We start from the raw sequence: 15,134 nt of genomic DNA, 5'->3' as shown, positions 1-15,134 counted from the left end.
CGGACGCTGTATAGCGCCCGTAGCTAGGGCGCAAGCAAGGACGTAATATTTGACGTGCCAAAACTATCACACCACTAGGAGGTACGACGTGGTTTGAGACTAAAGATTGATTCTGGCCACCTGAGTTTTTTAATGTGCACCTATTTTTATTTGAAGTGTATACGGCAGGACTACCGCTGACAGAGGGTGCACACACACCGAGCGTCATTTCTTTTTACGTTGAGTGTCATACCACCGTACGCTGGAAATATGCACCACCAAAACACGCCCTGTCTGTCATTTTCGCACCAAAATCTGAGCGCGCCATTACTGCGTTTTGCTCCCGCGGTAATGCAGCTGGCGCATGTGGGAATCGAACTGGTGACTTCGATCCTAGCATCACAACACCTCATCATGCTCACTTAGCGGTGGGTGCTGCTTGCAATACCTGTACGTATAAGTGCTGAGCGTGACCCCGCAGCACAAATCTGTTTACACTGAGCGGCGACAAGAAGTCTACAGCAATCAACTGAATAAAACACTTGCAGGGCTCACAGTACGGTACTTTAAGTGTATTAGGCTAGCAAGCTTCCCCGCTTTCGCACTGTATACCAATGGTTGCCTTGGAAAGCCAAAGCCCAATCGCGAAACTTATGTACAGCGGTTATCTATTTGGTGTAGCTTCAGTTTACAAACACGCTTTTTTTCAACATGAGTCCAGTCATGGCATTTATTTCAGTAAATAATAGTTTGTTGTACTGTGCATAACAAAAAATTTTCAAAGTAACGAGACCGTTGAGTATCGGCGAACTGCCATAATCCACTCTGGACGCCTTTGCTTCTCGCACTGCTCGCACTAGAAATGGTAAAACGTGACTGGCAGTCTTCAGGTCTTCGTCATGTTTAAACTTTTCTAACAGCTCACGATGCAGCTGTAGTGCGTGCCTGTTTTCCAGAATGACGAAGGAGCATTGCCCATAGCGTGTAAAGTGCAAGATGATCGCTCCAAGCAATACGTTTTCCGTGCGCGCAATGGGAAAACCCAGCAAGCGCTGCCCGTCGGAGTGACCGGAGCTTCGTCCTTTTTCCGCGAGGGCAGTGAACGGCGCTGCGCAAACTTGAGCCTGTCCTCCCTATTCAGTGTGCTAGACGTGGTATGTATAAAAAATAAGAATGCGAAGTGGGCCATTAGGCATATTGTGATGTTTGATGTGTTTAACCATGGCGTTATGCAGAAAGGAAAAAAAATACTTGCAACTTCTTATCAATGCGACAGTTTAAGCACCCCAGTCTGCAAAATTTTACAATTTGCTGAAATATATTGTGTTTCTCTGTACATGCATGCTTAACGGAAATCTGCAATTTTTCTGAATTTTTCTTACCCGTAAGAGTTTGTATGGGCCGTATACTTTGAGTAATTAGCACATAGTATACGTACATGAACTTTCAACTTCTTCAACACTAATTTTATGGATGCACGCTGTACAAACCACTGAACGGTGACTGCAATAAATGTTAGTTGAAATAAATAAATGTTGAACCAGCACCAATGTACTACGTTGTCCGGACAAAGTACCGCAGTATGTTGACAACAAAATTATGTAAGGAAGGTCACTTGATAGAGCAAAGAAAAAAATGTCTTAATTATTGAAATACTCTCTGTTCCTAAAGAACGCAAAAATCCTGGTTCCATTTATAATCAGTCTGTTGGCCAGGCAACTTCTCACTTCTACTTTGCTTTGCACAGAATTCTCGCAATACGCTGCCATAAGACATCGTGCTGACAATTACAATACGGCAACCTATGTGAGATACGACTGCTTACGCAATGTCGCATGACAGCATGATATCCTATTGTAAACCTTCGAGCAAATGTTAATTGTTTTGTTCATTTTCATTGTATGACGAATTTCAAGTGAGAAAATATGTCTGATAATTCGGGCCTGATACATTTAAATGATTTCGACTTCGGACATTTAACGCCTCATGAATTAGGCTTAGAACGACGGGATTGAAGCGAACGCTGCGAATATGGCCCCATACAAAGAACGCACGTCGAGGTGTTTTAACTACCGCGAGCGCATCGGTTTGCAAGCTGCAACGTGGTCCTTCTATATAAAGAATAAAAGGGGCTGTGACTGTTTATAATTCAACAAATTAAAAAGTCCGAGTCTCAATGTATTCTGGTGCAAGAAGCTATCTTCGACTTGCGATAAGTTATGGTGGTCGACCAACATGCAATCAGGCTGCTTAATGCTTTCTCGATGTGCGTTAGATACTATTAGAAATCAACCGAACGGTCGAATACTGTTTAATGTGAGGCTTTGAGATCATTATCCAGTATGTGAACGCTTAACGAACACCGCACATTGTTGCGTATTAAGAAATGTCGGGAAGGTTAAATTAGCTCCATCATCCTCATTGTCATCAGCAATTTTCATGTACCCTGTCCTCAGGCGACTAATTCAGAGGAGGTGAACACCTTCACCGTAAAAGGAACTGCCGAAATGATTGGTTGGCTCGTATAAGGCGCATAGAGGTGCCAGGTCTCACGTCAAACATATAAGCGAGCTGAAATATTTGTAGATTCATTGACAACTTACCGCGTCCTGGTACTCTCTGTGCATTACCATCCCTTGTGCCACTCAACAGAATATATCATCGTCGTGTGAACGCTGCCAAATTTCAGTTTCAGGGACCGACGAGCAGGTAGAGACCACTGTGGAGTCGATCAAAGGACCTGTGCAGGCGATGCGAAGATCCTTCGCGAAAGGAAGAATATCACCAGGAAGAATGCGTGGAACACGCACTTTTGTGCACTCGGTTGAGTATCACGTATTCTATTGTACTAATAAGTCCCTTTTTTTGCAGCAAAGATGTTTTGTTTTAGCTCAAGCATTCTCAAACTGGGTCCTCTGGGCAGCGCACGTCCGTATCGTAGACAATAGTCCAGATGGCGCATCAATCAGTAGGCACAGCTTACTTGCTCCCGAGAAGGCGAAAAGACGCCGAGCGCTGATGCTGGAGTGGGGCAACAATCACCATCTTCATATTACTCTATAGTAGTATATGGCACGAATTTGGTGCAGTGACACTTGTGCAACTTATAAATTTTCATCAGATAGATGACGAATTTATTTTGCGTTCCTCCATGCATACACACTTAGTACTCCTTCCATCCCCTCTGCTCAAGACACTGTCCAGCTCTGTATTGTCGAAGAAATAGAAAACCGATGCTTCTGCTGATAATATTCGTGATAGCAAAGTTGAAAGTCTTGGTAATAGCAACCTTGGTAGCTTTTGTAATAGCCACGTTGACAGTCTTAGTAACATCAGCGGACTGTGATAGCAACGTAGACAGTCTTTGTAAAAGCAACGCTCACAGTCTTTGGAACAGCAACGCACGCATTCACTTCCTTCCAGGAGCCCGTTGTTCTGGAAATGCTGACCAACCGGCACCCACTTCTGTCGACAACGCTGGTAGCCAGGAGGAAACCACGTCAATGGAAACTCCTGGTGTTCGCCGTGGGGATCGTCGTTGTCTCCCTGTTGACGGCATTCCTCTCGTTGATGGTGATTGGCCGCAACCGTGTGCCCGTCGTGGCACAGGCATCCGTGTGTTCCACGAAGGACTGCATCGAGTACGCGCTCCACCTGAGCCTCAGAATGAACACCTCGGCAAACCCTTGCCACGGTGAGACTTCACAGTGCTCCAAGATTGGCGCTTATCACTAGACGTAGAGCACTCTTATCTCCACCGCTACTTTTTCTACTAAAGTGGTAATTTTGCTATCGCGATAGCGTGGCTTTCAATCTAGCTCTGAGGTGCCTTGATTGTATCTGAGAGAATTTGTGCATCGCAATAATGCATCTAATATTGTGGATGGCTCTAACACTGTAGGGCCGTTGTCCAAACGCATGCACTACCACTATACATTGTATAGCTGTGCCATGCTGTGCACGCAGTTAAATTTTAGCGCTGACTTTTGTCTCTCTCAATGCCACTACCATTTTCTTATGGTAGCCAGCCGAAACCACATCTTGCGATCCTTGCCTATCTACGCCCAATGTTCTCCTTCAATTTATTTATTTACCTTCTCGCTTTTGTACTTTTTTGCTCGGTCTTATCTCTGCCTGATTAAAATATGTCTTAATCTCAGGTACCCTACTTAGATTTAACACTATTTCCTTTTGTTATTATCGCCCTTTGGCTTTAATTATCTACGCGTTCATGTACACTTTCAAAATAGAGTTTCTTTTATATCTTTTAGTGCCATTCAAAAAAAAAACGTTGGCACTCCGTGATGACTCTGGTTTTCTCAATCTCTCTCTTTGCTTGGTTTTACTATTATTTTAAATACGTGGTGGCTGCATTACCATCTGTTCATTTATTTTGGTACCTTCATTTTAAACGCCGAGTCTCTAAAGCAAGGACGCCTAGCATTGGCCTTGTTTGATGAATTTTCTCCAATTGTGTTGTGGCACGTCAAGTTCTTTGAGTATTTGCTTCAGTACGTTTGTGCCATCAAGCAGCTGGGGCTTATAGCGACAATGCGCAGTGCATTGAGTTATTGAATTCACTTTACCTGTTGAGTTACTTTTACATTTATTTCGTTCTGCTGCCACAACTAATCTCCATTTTAGGGGCGAAGCTCCTTAGGGCGTGGGCTGTGCGTCCCCTGTAGCCTGTATGTAGCCACCTCTAGTTTAGCTCTTGCAGTGTTCACTAGATGGCGGTACCGTCTCCTGTATGTAGCCACCTCTCGTTTAGTTCTTGTAGTGTTTACTAGATGGTGGTACTTGTAGCTGATGATGAAAAGATGCAAGATGTTATAAACTAGAAAGCGGTACTTGTAGTTGATGAAAGACGCGAGATCTTATAAAATAGGAATGATGTCACATATGGCGCGTGTCATTGGTTGAAGGCAATCGTTCGATTTAGTGCGGCGACGTACGCTAGGGGGAGCGATGTAATAAAATCGAGTGGGCAAAATGTACAGAGGATTCATGGTTTACCAGGTTTACCTCCGGAGCTTCGCCCACTCATCATTCACTTCGTGGATATGGCGGAATTTTTTTTCTTTTGTTGCTATGTTTCACACGCAATTTAGCGTCCCGTTTGTCTAGGTATTGTTGTTTCTTTAATATATCTGCCTAAGTGTCCCCTGCCGATTATGATGATGGTGTCTCTGCGGTGGCGCAGACTTCCACGCTTACGTGTGCGGACGCAGTGATTCCGACGGCGGCACTCCAAGCGGGACGTCAGCTTGGCGTACGCGTCGGTATTCCGCTGAAATAATTCGTGCCCTGAGGCACCCTGCCTTCTCACTTTCATCGAAGCAGTCCTCCACGGCTGCATACAAGGCACTCACCGCTGTCCACACCTGCATGGCAAGGGTGGACGATAACTCGGCAGGACGCTTCGCGTCCTTCATGAGAGAACGAGGACTGCCGTGGCCACAAGCAGCCGAAGGAGTTACAAAGGTTCGTCGCATGGTGCTATTGCATTATCTCTTCTCACTTCCCGACGGAAGCGCTGGAAGCTAAGTCGGGAGTAGTGGCACGGCAAATAAAGTACCACGCCTCGTGGCCTTGAGCAATTTTTCTTCGAATGCGCGGCTTTTTCAGTCTGATCGCGCGTGCACACGTGGACAAGTAAAAGCCTCCCGCGGCTATCTCGGTAACTTGATTTTTCGGTCACAGACGGACAGATGATTTTTCGCTCACTACCAACGGGGCCGACGCCGGTGGTGGGTTTTCTGTGACACGAGCTCTTTAACACTATCGCGTTAAAACCGCTCACTGTATGCGCTCTTATTTCGTGCATACTGAGTTCATTGTCCACGAGTAGACCTTCTAATATCACTGGGGCCAGTCTTCACAAGAAAATTTCTCAAAAATGCAATCATTAGCATATTTTCTTCAATTTTTAGGGAATGGTGGGAATGGTTTGTGCACATTGTACCGACAAGTCGAGGAAAACACTAAAATCAGGCGAGATTGAGTTAGAGAAAAACAAGTTAGAAAATAGCTGTGGGCTTCACTTCTTGCAAACAGGAAGCAGATGCAGTAGCAGCACGGATAATGAAAGTTACAAGGAAAAAGTCCTCGTTAGAGTTTTTTTTTTGCCTATATGTGTGCATAGAGAATACGCATAGAGAGGTCTTGTGCCTGCTGAAGCAGTGCAGATATTAGGGGGTGAAATACCTAAAATTTCAGTTAAACTTAGAAAAAAGTGATAAAGAGTAAGATGTGGCCACATTTGGCTTTATCATTTAATGTGATTCTCTTTAGCCGCTTGACGGCTGTGTTTAAAATGAAAAGACACTATACGATACAGTGTATTACCTTGAAGCCACTAGTAAGCGGGTAAAATACGGTATACAGTATTAACCACCGACTGATAACTGCCCCAGTCGTGAAGCTCTTGATCCTCATGGAAAGCTACTGTATTCATAAAAAGGAAGATGTCTACACAGGCCGACTAAAGCTTAAAAACAAGCGAAGCTGATCAATCTTAGGGTTTTACGTGGTCTTCTAAGCTGATGCCAGGCCTTCCCACGGTGTCCGCAGAGTATAGAGTTGAGACGCAGCCTGTCGCAGACCTTGTCAAATTGCCCCAGCTACAGCGGGAAAAGATAAGGTGCCAGCCTGACTGTGGCACTCCTGGTAAAAGTGAGGACATTTCGTTGCTCGTACTCGGCTCGCGCCATGCCCTGCAGATTGGACTTGGTGGATGCGCGGACTGTCCCTGTCTGCGGGTGCGGCTTGGTGGTGGCTGCTTCTCGGCGCGTGCACAGCTAGACAGGTTAGACCCAGGTGGTGCGCAGCTGTGGCTGCGTTATTGATAGTCAATAGCGCGGAGGTTTCTTTTTTTCCTGGACGCCCAACGTTTTATATCTACTTTCAAGAGCTTCCCTCAAATAGACATTAGTATTAGGTGTGTTGGCATAGTATTATCTTTGTACGTAGTGACGGGAAAGAACGTATTATTGAAACCCTTAAAACTTGTTTGGGGTCAACTGCGAAGAAAAAAAGCGCTTTTTTGCTCGTGCTTTTCGATTTTCAATCTGTGCATGGTGTTTAGATCTGGCGATCACTAAATCAAATGATCTTTTGTGATTATCGCAGCTTGCGGGAGTGCTGGACATCCTGTTTGACTTGGCCGTCAACTGGCGGGTAACGTTGTGGTTCGACGTACGCGTCTCGCATCTCGGCGCTGACGGCGAATTAGTGATGACCCTGGAGGAGCCTGGGCCCGTTCCCCTGTACCGTATGGAACAACTTTCTGACCTCGATGAACGAACCTATGCGGACGTTGTACGCACTGTGGCTCTTTTTCTTACCGAAGGTGCGCAATGGCTGTAGTCTTTCCTTCATAAAATTATTAGGCAGATTGTACTCTTTCTGAGAATCTGTGTAATGTGAAGCAGCCGTCGAGTAAGTAAGTGTCCATGCTTTAATTTTTTTTGCTTTGATGCATACAATAGGAAGTGTATCGGCATTCAGGAAAAGCCGTATGAACTGCGGTGAATTGATTCGCGTGTTTTGCTTATGTTAACCTTTTGTCCTTTTTTCTTGTGATTATCTATTTTCTTTTTTTTATTCCTACTGCGTATATGGTCAACTGTTTTCGATAGTGATATTGTTTAGGAAACTGATGATGATAGTAGGAGTGGTTTAACACACCAAAATAACCATATGATTATGAGAGACACCGTAGTGGAAGGCTCTGGAAATTTCGAACACCTGTGGTTCTTTAACGTGCACCATAATCTGAGCACACGGGCCTACAGCATTTCCACCTCCATCGAAAATGCAGCCACCGCAGCCGGGATTCGATCCCGCGATCTGCAGGTCAGCAGCTGAGTACCTTAGCTGCTAGACCACTACGGCGGGGAAACTGTTATTTGACCAGTGAACCAAAGAACTCGTTCGGTTATGCAACGCAGAAATTGGGAAGCCTGACTAGCAAGTAAAAGCGAAGCCCAATTTTTTCCCAATGGCAAAAAGTGTCAACAAGATCATCAGCGAATCAATACAGAAAACCCATTTTAGTTTCCTAAATCGCAGTTATTACCTGTATTTCCTAATAAACTGTAGTTCGTATAATTATGAAGTGACACTTTAATCGCACAGGCAAGACCCAGCTCACGAAGGAAGCCGTAGACCAACTCCATTTGGACGAGGCAGCAATAAGGGAAGTCGTGTTGTCCAGCGATGACGACGAGCACGACGCCTGGATGGCCGCAAACGGCACGGACCTAGGCTTCAACGTCTCGGCCGAGGAGTGGGCGGCGCTCGTGAACAAGTGCCTGGCTGCCAACGGCATCTCGTCGTCCCACAGCGTCCCCGTCCTGGCGATCAACAAGCTCATTATCCAGGGGGTGGCGCGTCTGTTGAGTGGACTTCCCACAGATAGGCTCCTCGATGCGGCTGGGTGGACGATGGCACACTCGTACGCCTGGATCGTTAGTCCGTCCTTGGATACGTTCACGCCGGCTGACAACCCCGTGGCGAGTCCCACTGTCAGGGTCTCACTCATATTGTGTTTCTTGGCAGTGCACGAATCCTACGGCATTACGACAGTAAGCAATGGCTAGAACATTATGTGGCGATTGTTACGTAAGGGTATACCTTAACGGGCGACCAGAGTCGTTCATATCAGTTATAGTTGGCTAAGTTATGAGCGATATCGGCTATGGCCGGATAGTAATTGCTTGGATTGGCAAGTGTTTGTTTAGCATCAGCTAACGTTGCTCTGTATTGCCATGTATTGGTTAAATGATGCTCAAGATCGGGCTAATGTCGCTAGACGTCGGTCCAATTGACGACTATTCAGTGCTGTCGCGGCAACAGCATCTTCCTTCGATCATATTTGAATGATGCCATGCTATGAACATAGACAACGACGTTGCTTTGTTCTACCTCAATATTTTTTGTTTTGCTTCTGAAACGTTGCGAAGATGAGATGATGCGCACAGTTAAGCATGTAGAATTCTAGCACTGTGACGCTGAACGCAATACCGTAAATTATGTAAGCATAGGTGATTTGTGCGACCACTTACTTGTAGGTGTACTTTTCCTTTTGTACAAGCAGAAATCAATTTATGAATTGTTTCAGACAGTGTTACAGCTTCAGAACTTGCATGTCTAGCTCAACTTGTGACGCAGCCAACACTAGTTGAAGTTGTGGTTGCCAGAGGGTCTGCCTATGCAGCACTATGCCTTAATAAAACGCGGCCAGGCCGCACTTCCTGGTTTATTCATGAACGACTTTTATGCCCGGATTACTCATTAATGGTAAGGTTCTGCCAGTCGGGACGTTGGATGTTCGATTCGTGAAGGCAATTAGCCAATGACATTGACGAATAAGGAGATTTGTGGACTTGGTCCCTGTTGTTGAGCAAGATGTGTTTGGAAAGCGCTAGATGGATTGAGCATGATGACGATCTTTTGTCTGTTGGAGACTTAAATAATAGGAAATGGTGATGTGGGGCAAAACGAATTGGTTTTGGTTCCTTATAAAAAACCTGGAGTCCCCAGAGGAAGTCAGAGATTTTCCTGCGCGTGATACCAACTTAGAGTACACGTGGGAAATATAGAGTAAACAGGCAAGCTATACAGTATTAATTGAAAGTCAGATGAGTAAACAATGGCACTGAATCCCATAAGGGTAAACTTTGGCACTCAGGTGAACCAACTTTGGTACTATAAACTTAACATTGGCATTCTGATGAGTGGCCTTCACACAAAACTAAACGCTGACATTCCAACAGGGTTAACGTTTACAGCATGAAGTACACACTTTCGCATTGCATTGGGGGAACTTTGGCACTTTGAAATAAGCTTTTGCCCTACATAGTAAGCTCTCAGAACTTTTGAACTAAGAGGTTTTAAACTTTGGCGCTCAGATGGTGCCAATATTCCTGGAAAAGTTTTCCGTCAAGCAGCAGGAACGAGTTGAAAGCGTGCTCAAAAAGACCGCCGAAGCTTTGATCAGCGCTATAGGCATCTCCTCCACCATCGACCGTGAAGCGAAGAAGAATGCGACCGGGAAAATAGCGGCGCACATCTACCGAAACTTCTGGCCGCCGGAGCCCTTTTTTCATACTGAGGTAAAACTATGCACCACAATTATCTAGCCATTCAAAGTCAGTTATAGTAATGATACGACTAAAACAAACTGAACATAACTTTTCCTGTCATTGCCGAAAAAAAACCTCTATGGGCATGGCAGACTTCCCGGGATTCGTTAACGTGCTCTTGCATAATGATAAACAAGTACTTATGCATATAACGCTTATTAAATGGCTACCACCAAAGATAGAAATCCAGCATGCGTCTATTAGCACAAGGTACAACATGAAATCTGCCCATGTACATCGGTGCGCCCCTTGTAACCACCACTAGATGTTTGTACACGCTTGTGATAGCAATGACCGATATTTATTTCTTTCAAAAAAAGCCAGGCACGGAAATCCAGTCTGCGTCCTTGACCATGAACACAACAAGTAGTTTTGTACCAACCATGAGGTGTTTTTGCACGTTTGTAGCAGCAAGGACTGATATTTTACTTTTTCAACGATCTCTTTTCCAATACACCGTTATTTCATTGATGGTGGTTAATATAACTTTCACTTGCGCCCACGCTGTGCTTACGACTTGTGTAACAAATAGGATTCAATGACGTTTTAAAATACATTGAGGTGAGTGAATAGAGGCTGATTATTTGGGTCAGCGTCGTATTTGTTTGGAAGCCTTCGTCTCAGTCCTCGATCTCTAGAAGCCAGTTAAGATTTCTTGGTACTCATGGTGCTTTAATTTGTGTTACTTTACAGGTTCTTGATTTGGTGTATGAGAAGTTTCCCGTGGGGAGCGCCTCGTTTTTTGCCACATGGATCGATTCGCGGAAGGCTCTGAGGGCGTCCGTCACAAACCGTTACTACGGAAGCCTCATGCTAGTCAGGTAACGTCGGTGATGGCCTTATAGCCACTACTGTAGTGGTAAAAAGCTAGTTGATGTCGATAATGCCTGGCAAAATCGTGAGCACCCTTGAACTTTTCTCTAAATTATTTACTTTCTTTTTCAAAAAAAAAAGTAGAACGAAATTGCCGCGCCGTCCTGAATTCTCTGTACAAAAGGTTTTGACCAATGTATAGCTCTCCTTAAAATTGATTCATAGTAAAATAATTATTGTATTAAAGTTGTAAAACAGCCAAAAAGACTATATATTACGATATATTGCAGAAAGCACAGAATTGCAAATTACAACTAGGGAAAAACTTTGGTGCCTGTGTCTATGGCAAGTGCGACGCATAGCTCCTCAACCAGTACCGGAGTGATGAGTATTGAAAGAATTAGCCTAAGCCTCGTTTTTTTTTATCTTTTTGTGGGTACATGTGTCTTTCAGAGGCTGATATGTCGATGTGCCAGCAGAAAGTAGACGCCAACATGTGAATATGCAAAGTGTACATATTCATGTTTTATTTGTGACTCATGTTTACCTTGCAAAATTCATAAGTATATCTGTCCTTTTGTGACACATTTTTGTGTGGCTGTGTTTGTGTGAACCATCGAAAGTACATGTTCTTTCCATGTCATCTCATATCCATGCTCATGCAAATGAAGTCTGTTTTGTCATCAACGTTATTATATGTCTAAGAAGGAAATGTTGTGTTAAAATGTTATTCACTTCTGTGACAATTAATTTTTTTAAACAGATAAATGCAAGCAAAAGTTCATCATTCCTACTTCATCGCCTTGACCCCTTTAGGCTGACCTATCAAAATCAATTAGTGAGGTTGAAAAACAACGTTTTTTTACGCGAAAGAAAAGCCATCACAGAAAAATAAACAAAGCCACAAGTACGCTCAAGCGAGAAGACTATGAATATTTTTGTACTACCCATCATACCCGTAGGGGCTGAGCGATGGCAGCATAACAGTTCCCCATAGTTTATGTATTCTGGGAAACTCTGCCGCAAAAGTGAACGACGTTGGGCCTGTTACTGCATAACGAAAGGAAAAGAATTAACGCTTGACAGATAAGGTTGAGGAATTCTGTCGGTCTTTCTTGTCCTCGATTCTTAAGCTCGAGTTCAATCCTTTCGTTATTCTCTGGCAAAGATGCCACAGTTCTTCGCGCCCTTACAGGCGCTTAGTAGAAAAGCGTGTCAGTTTTTAGGAAAGGGAACGCGAGAAAAGGGGAGAGGGGGGCAGATTACGGCTACGTGACATTTACGAAACTATGCAGAGCGAGCAAACTCTTAGTCTTTTACGTGTCCAGGTGCCGGTGGCGTTCGTCGTCGGTGCTGTACCTGTACGCGCTGAACCTGATGTTGGTCGGTCTGGCCGCCGTCTTCCCGCCTTCGTACTTCCTGGGCGGGTCGCACACCATGACCTATGCGGGTTTGGGCTTCCAGTTCGCGCGACAGCTCGTGCGCACCGTAGACGAGAGAGGACGACACCTCGACTTCGCCGGTCGACCACTCGCCTCGCCGAAACATAACGACACAGTAAGTGCTGAAATCGTATCAACAAGCCACGTGGCATCATCGCTGTAGATTTGGAAAGAAAAAAAATGCGGTAGTATATAGTGACAAGTTTTGCGTAGAACGCTTGGGACTTTATACAGATGTATACCTCAGTTTTTAGGGGCGAAGCTCCTTAGGGCGTGGGCTGTGCGTCCCCTGTAGCCTGTATGTAGCCACCTCTAGTTTAGTTCTTGCAGTGTTCACTAGATGGCGGTACCGTCCCCTGTATGTAGCCACCTCTAGTTTAGTTCTTGCAGTGTTCACTAGATGGCGGTACCGTCTCCTGTATGTAGCCACCTCTCGTTTAGTTCTTGTAGTGTTTACTAGATGGTGGTACTTGTAGCTGATGATGAAAAGATGCAAGATGTTATAAACTAGAAAGCGGTACTTGTAGTTGATGAAAGACGCGAGATCTTATAAAATAGGAATGATGTCACATATGGCGCGTGTCATTGGTTGAAGGCAATCGTTCGATTTAGTGCGGTGACGTACGCTAGGGGGAGCGTTGTAATAAAATCCGTTCGCTGTTGGCGCGCGCTCGGAGTCGCCGGATGGATAAGGCTGCCCAGCGGAGAGAGCGCAAGGCGGCAGCAGCGCGCGCTCGCAGACAGAATCCCGGTGTGCGAGCGCGCGAGGCAAGGGACATCGCAAGCCATCCATCGTCTAAGAACAAATAAAAGTTGATTTGTGTATATACACACACAGCGTTTCTCACGTCTTTACATGATGATCGACTGGGCGAATCACACGGAAGATTCACAGTTTACCGATGAATCCCTCCGGAGCTTCGCCCATTCATCCTCATTCACCCCGTGAATATGCCGTAATTTTTCCTCCTCCGTTCCGCCCACTTCACGTAGCAAGTCGAACATGTTAACCAATGATATTGTCGTTACAGTAAACATGAACGGAAAACCCTGAAATCAAGAGGTACAATGGGGCGTCACTCATGATCATGTGATGGTTACGGAACGTTAAAGCCTGCATATCAATCAGGATATACAATGGGTACTGCTAGAGAATTGAAACTTTTTTTTAGATTGCGGACTTAGTGATATTTGGTTTCGTTAGATCGTGCTAAAATTTGGTTTCACTAGACCGTGTTTTGTCGGTATATGTTTTCCTGACATGAGAAGAACGCTAAAGTAAACCATTGTAGTACATGCTAATTTCTCCTAAGAAAGCGGTCTACGAATACAACTCTCGCCACGATTTGTCCAAAGTGACAAATATAGAGGAAAAGTTGTCATGCTACTGCTTAGGTGACGCAAGCGTTCCACACTTGCAGCGTCGCGAATGCCGACTGTCGATTGCGAAGACGTCGACAGAGAGGCGAGCAGTCGGAGATCTGTTCGCTCTCGACATCGCCATGGCAGCCATGAAAGAAGCGGAAGCCGCCGACTTCGTGCTGCTCCAGCTCAAGTCGCTGGAACACCTGAGTCCCGAGCAGACCTTCTACGTGAGCTATTGCGACCACTTTTGTGACGAGCAGCCGAGGGAGAGAGCTCGGTCGATGTGCAACGTGGCCGTGAACGCTTCGGACTTTGGCGACGCCTTCGGCTGCGAATCACGCGCAGACCGCGCTCGCGAGTGTCTGTTTTTCTGAACTGCGCACGTTGAATCGACACGGGTGAGGATAGGGTGTCCTTATCAAGTAGAATAGGGGCTTATGGTTGGATGCTCCTGCTTATAGGAGTATATGTCTGTCGAGTAATAAGCGTAATTTGTGTAGAATACGTATGAACTCATTTGGAAAGCAGGGATGAATCTGATGCGTATAATTTTAGAAATACTATCATTGAAAAGCACTGCTCGCCTCTTAATTTATTTCATGAATAGGACATCCTTTGTTACTTCTCGAGGAAGGAGCTTGATGGAAGTAGGAATCTGGAAATGATAAGAAATGGTTGAATTTAGGGACGGTTCCTCAAGCCAAGATTTTCCTATGTGGGCTCTTCTTTGTCAAAGTAGAGTAGCCGGCAGTAGCGACAATCCCTGTTCGATCATTTCAAACATAACATATCATCCCGATTTTAACTCCTGTCTCTGTGCTTCGTATAGCTCCATCGCTATGTTGACTGGGCGTGTACACTATGGTGGCTTCCCGTAGAAATATCGCTAAATTACGTAGAACCTTGACCAAAGTGCTCTGCAGTCGCCCCCTAATGTACTTGTTGGACACTTTTTTTCTGCAGATACTTCCCTGAATTCACCGTAACACAGTGATATAAACTTCCACTGCTCTAGCACGTGTGTTCTCCAGGGGCAGTTTTCGAATACACGATTGTTACATTGATACTTTACTTAATTTTTTATTTCAATGTTCTTGTATAGGGTACTGGCTATATAGAAAGTTCTTGCTTGGTAATGTCATCAAATTAGTCCTATTTACAGGTTTAGAATAAAACACGCTGTCTCTTCACCTGTACGCTTACTCATGTCAATTGGCAAGTCATTGAACACAGATTATTTTTCGATGTTCTGATGTTCTGTGACTATGCCTTGCTGAGGCCCTCAATTTCACACAAGTTGGCTTGATTATTTCTTCTTGACAGAAGGGGTTTTCGGTGCCGGCCAGATCACACTTGTTTTTTACTGAAGGGTAACAATCTGAAATAT

At 44.9% G+C, this 15,134-nt stretch overlaps 1 protein-coding gene across 1 annotated transcript; it reads left to right on the top strand.

Annotated features, from left to right (window-relative positions):
• Nucleotides 1–8,222: 8,222 nt before the first annotated feature.
• Nucleotides 8,223–14,488, top strand: LOC142767807 (uncharacterized). The gene is made up of 5 exons (XM_075870049.1): nucleotides 8,223–8,567; nucleotides 9,894–10,097; nucleotides 10,821–10,948; nucleotides 12,269–12,497; nucleotides 13,804–14,488. Exons 1-5 carry the CDS (start codon nucleotides 8,223–8,225, stop codon nucleotides 14,119–14,121), a joined length of 1,224 nt encoding a protein of 407 aa, XP_075726164.1. The 3' UTR covers nucleotides 14,122–14,488.
• The last annotated feature ends 646 nt before the right edge of the window (nucleotides 14,489–15,134 follow it).

Source organism: Rhipicephalus microplus, chromosome 7 (assembly GCF_043290135.1).
Source record: "Rhipicephalus microplus isolate Deutch F79 chromosome 7, USDA_Rmic, whole genome shotgun sequence".
NCBI lineage: Eukaryota > Metazoa > Arthropoda > Arachnida > Ixodida > Ixodidae > Rhipicephalus > Rhipicephalus microplus.
Note: the sequence above shows the minus strand (reverse complement) of the source record. Positions and strands in the feature narration are given on the sequence as shown.